This window comes from Bos indicus, chromosome X, assembly GCF_029378745.1.
Source record: "Bos indicus isolate NIAB-ARS_2022 breed Sahiwal x Tharparkar chromosome X, NIAB-ARS_B.indTharparkar_mat_pri_1.0, whole genome shotgun sequence".
NCBI classification, from domain to species: Eukaryota; Metazoa; Chordata; class Mammalia; order Artiodactyla; family Bovidae; genus Bos; species Bos indicus.
In genome coordinates, this window is record NC_091789.1 from 127221549 (window position 1) to 127223840 (window position 2292).

General features: G+C 48.1%; 1 protein-coding gene across 1 annotated transcript; it reads right to left on the reverse strand.

Annotated features, from left to right (window-relative positions):
* Positions 1-1253: 1253 nt before the first annotated feature.
* On the reverse strand, positions 1254-1916 carry LOC139181609 (melanoma-associated antigen B1-like). Its single transcript, XM_070785097.1, has one exon. It carries the CDS (start codon positions 1914-1916, stop codon positions 1254-1256), a length of 663 nt encoding a protein of 220 aa, XP_070641198.1.
* Between the last annotated feature and the right edge of the window lie 376 nt (positions 1917-2292).

Sequence of the window (2292 nt, forward strand, 5' to 3'; positions counted from 1 at the left end):
TTCCAGCTTGTGCTTCTTCCAGCCAAGCGTTTCTCATGATATACTCTGCATATAAGTTAATAAGTAAATAAGCAGGGTGACAATATACAGCCTTGACGTACTCCTTTTCCTATTTGGAACCATTCTGTTGTTCCATGTCCAGTTCTAACGCTTGCTTCCTGACCTGCATACAAATTTCTCAAGAGGCATGTCAGGTTTCTTTTACATCTACCAAAACTGTAACTTGAAAATCCTAAAACAGCAATAAATAAAACTGGAATATCATTACCAAATCAGTATTCTAAAGAAATGGAATCTTGTAGAAGTAAAAATATTCGATAAAAATGAAATAGATAATATACAGAAGTTACTAGTTTAAATCAGGAAGAAAATAGAGATCTAAACTTGGTTTTCTCGACCCCTACTAACCTGCACTATCTAGGAGCTTGACTACCCTTTGAGAAAATTCTGTTCCAATGTCATCTTACCTTGTTTAGATGGTGAACAACATATTCAATATGTTCAGTGTGTTTTACATATACCCAACCTGTGGCTTTCAAAACTTTAAAACAGCAAACAATGTGATTTATATGATTAATCCATTTGTATTCTGAAGCACAAGAAACCTTATGAAAAGTAATTAACATTTGAAAATACTGAACTCCTCCCTCATCTCCTTAATCTAATTTAAATCAACTTTCACTAGATATTTCTCCTATGGATAAAGGAAAAATGATATATATTTTTAAAAATGAGTTGCACTTAAACTCCCTTACTACATAAAACACTAAAGAACATACCAGTTTTGTTCCCTCCACCCTAGTACTCTCTACTGTTTAGGATCTTGACAGCTCTGTTCCAAAACAAAAGGGAAGAAAGTGTCTGGGCCTCCCTCCCTAGATGTGAGAGGAGCTGTAGGACTTGGCCCTGGAAGGGGCACTGGCTTCAGCCGTTGTTGGAGCCCTGGCCACACCTCTCAGCCCTGCTCTCTCCGCCTGATTTCTCAGACCATTGTCACAGAGGTCTGGGAAGGAAATTGGGAGGGTATCGTGGATCTTGGCCTACACCTCCAACACCTTCATCTTATTGGTCTGAACACAGGCTCTCGGGCCCCATAGGAACTCGTAGTGTGGAGGATCGCCACTGGGCACCTGTCCGTACTTCAGGTACTTTTTCTGTACCAGATCTTTGGTGATGAGCCTTCTGGACTCCCCAAAGATCCAATGCCTCCTCCCCATATAGACCCCCAACACACTGAGCCTTTCCCAGACCTCCTACCCGGTAGCTCGGTTACCCTTCATGAAGATAATGCCCAGGAGCACCATGAGAAAACCAGACTTGGGCAGACCCCACTCATCACTCAGACCTTCATCACCCCCGAGGTTGAGCTTGTTGATGCGGGCATAGATGTTCCTGCTACAGTCGACTTCCGTCAGCTCCAGGCAAAATACCAGCTCCATGTGCTTACAGGCTCTCCTGAGGAACTCAGGGAAGTGCTGCCTATACTTGCTGCCAACGACCTTCAGCAGGGCGTGCTGGGAGATGGGTTCCTTCCTGGTGTACTTCTCCAGCAGGAATTCCACCAGCATGCTGGCCTTACTGGTCAGAGGATCTATGGGAGGGCTCTGAGTGGCAGGGCCTGCCTGGGAGGCACATGCACTTTCGTCCTCTGGGCCCTGGGCACCTTCATCACATCCTGAGCAGGAAGGCCCTGCATCAAGAGAGCTAGAGGCCATGGCTCCCTGAAGCTCCTGGTGATCTCCAATAGCAGGGGAGCTTGGGGGAGAACCCTGAGGGACAGACAAGGGGGAGGAGGGGCACTCCTCTTTGGGGGCTGCAACAGCACTGGTCTGGGCTTCCTGGGGACACTGAGTGTCCCCCTGGACCTGGTGGCATTTCACACGGGCATGATACTTGTTTTTGTGCCTCCGAGGCATGGTGACACAGGTTATGGATCACAGGCACATGTGGGCAGGGTGGCAGGCAAGGAGGGCACCTAGAGGAAGGACAAGCAGATGTTGTGAACAACTGCACTGAGGAGATTCCTCCCTGGCTTGAACCAAAGCCGCCTCTGAGCAGTCCTTGAGCCCAGTGCTCTAGGACCCACAAGTCTGTTCTCCTGGTGATCCCCTCCCTTGAGACAACTGAGTAGAAAATGAGAGTGATCGCTGGGGCACAGCCAGACAGCCCTGCCTCGGTGTTAAGAGGGAGGCCTGTGGGAGCTGGCAGGGGAGGCAGTCCTTTCAATTCACATTTCAGAGTCATGAGGAAACCTGGGGCAAGACTCCCTCATATCCCCCCCCCGCCCCCAAA

Excerpts from the sequence above, each read along its gene's own strand:
- LOC139181609 (XM_070785097.1), bottom strand. The coding sequence starts at position 1,916 with ATGCCTCGGAGGCACAAAAACAAGTATCATGCCCGTGTGAAATGCCAC.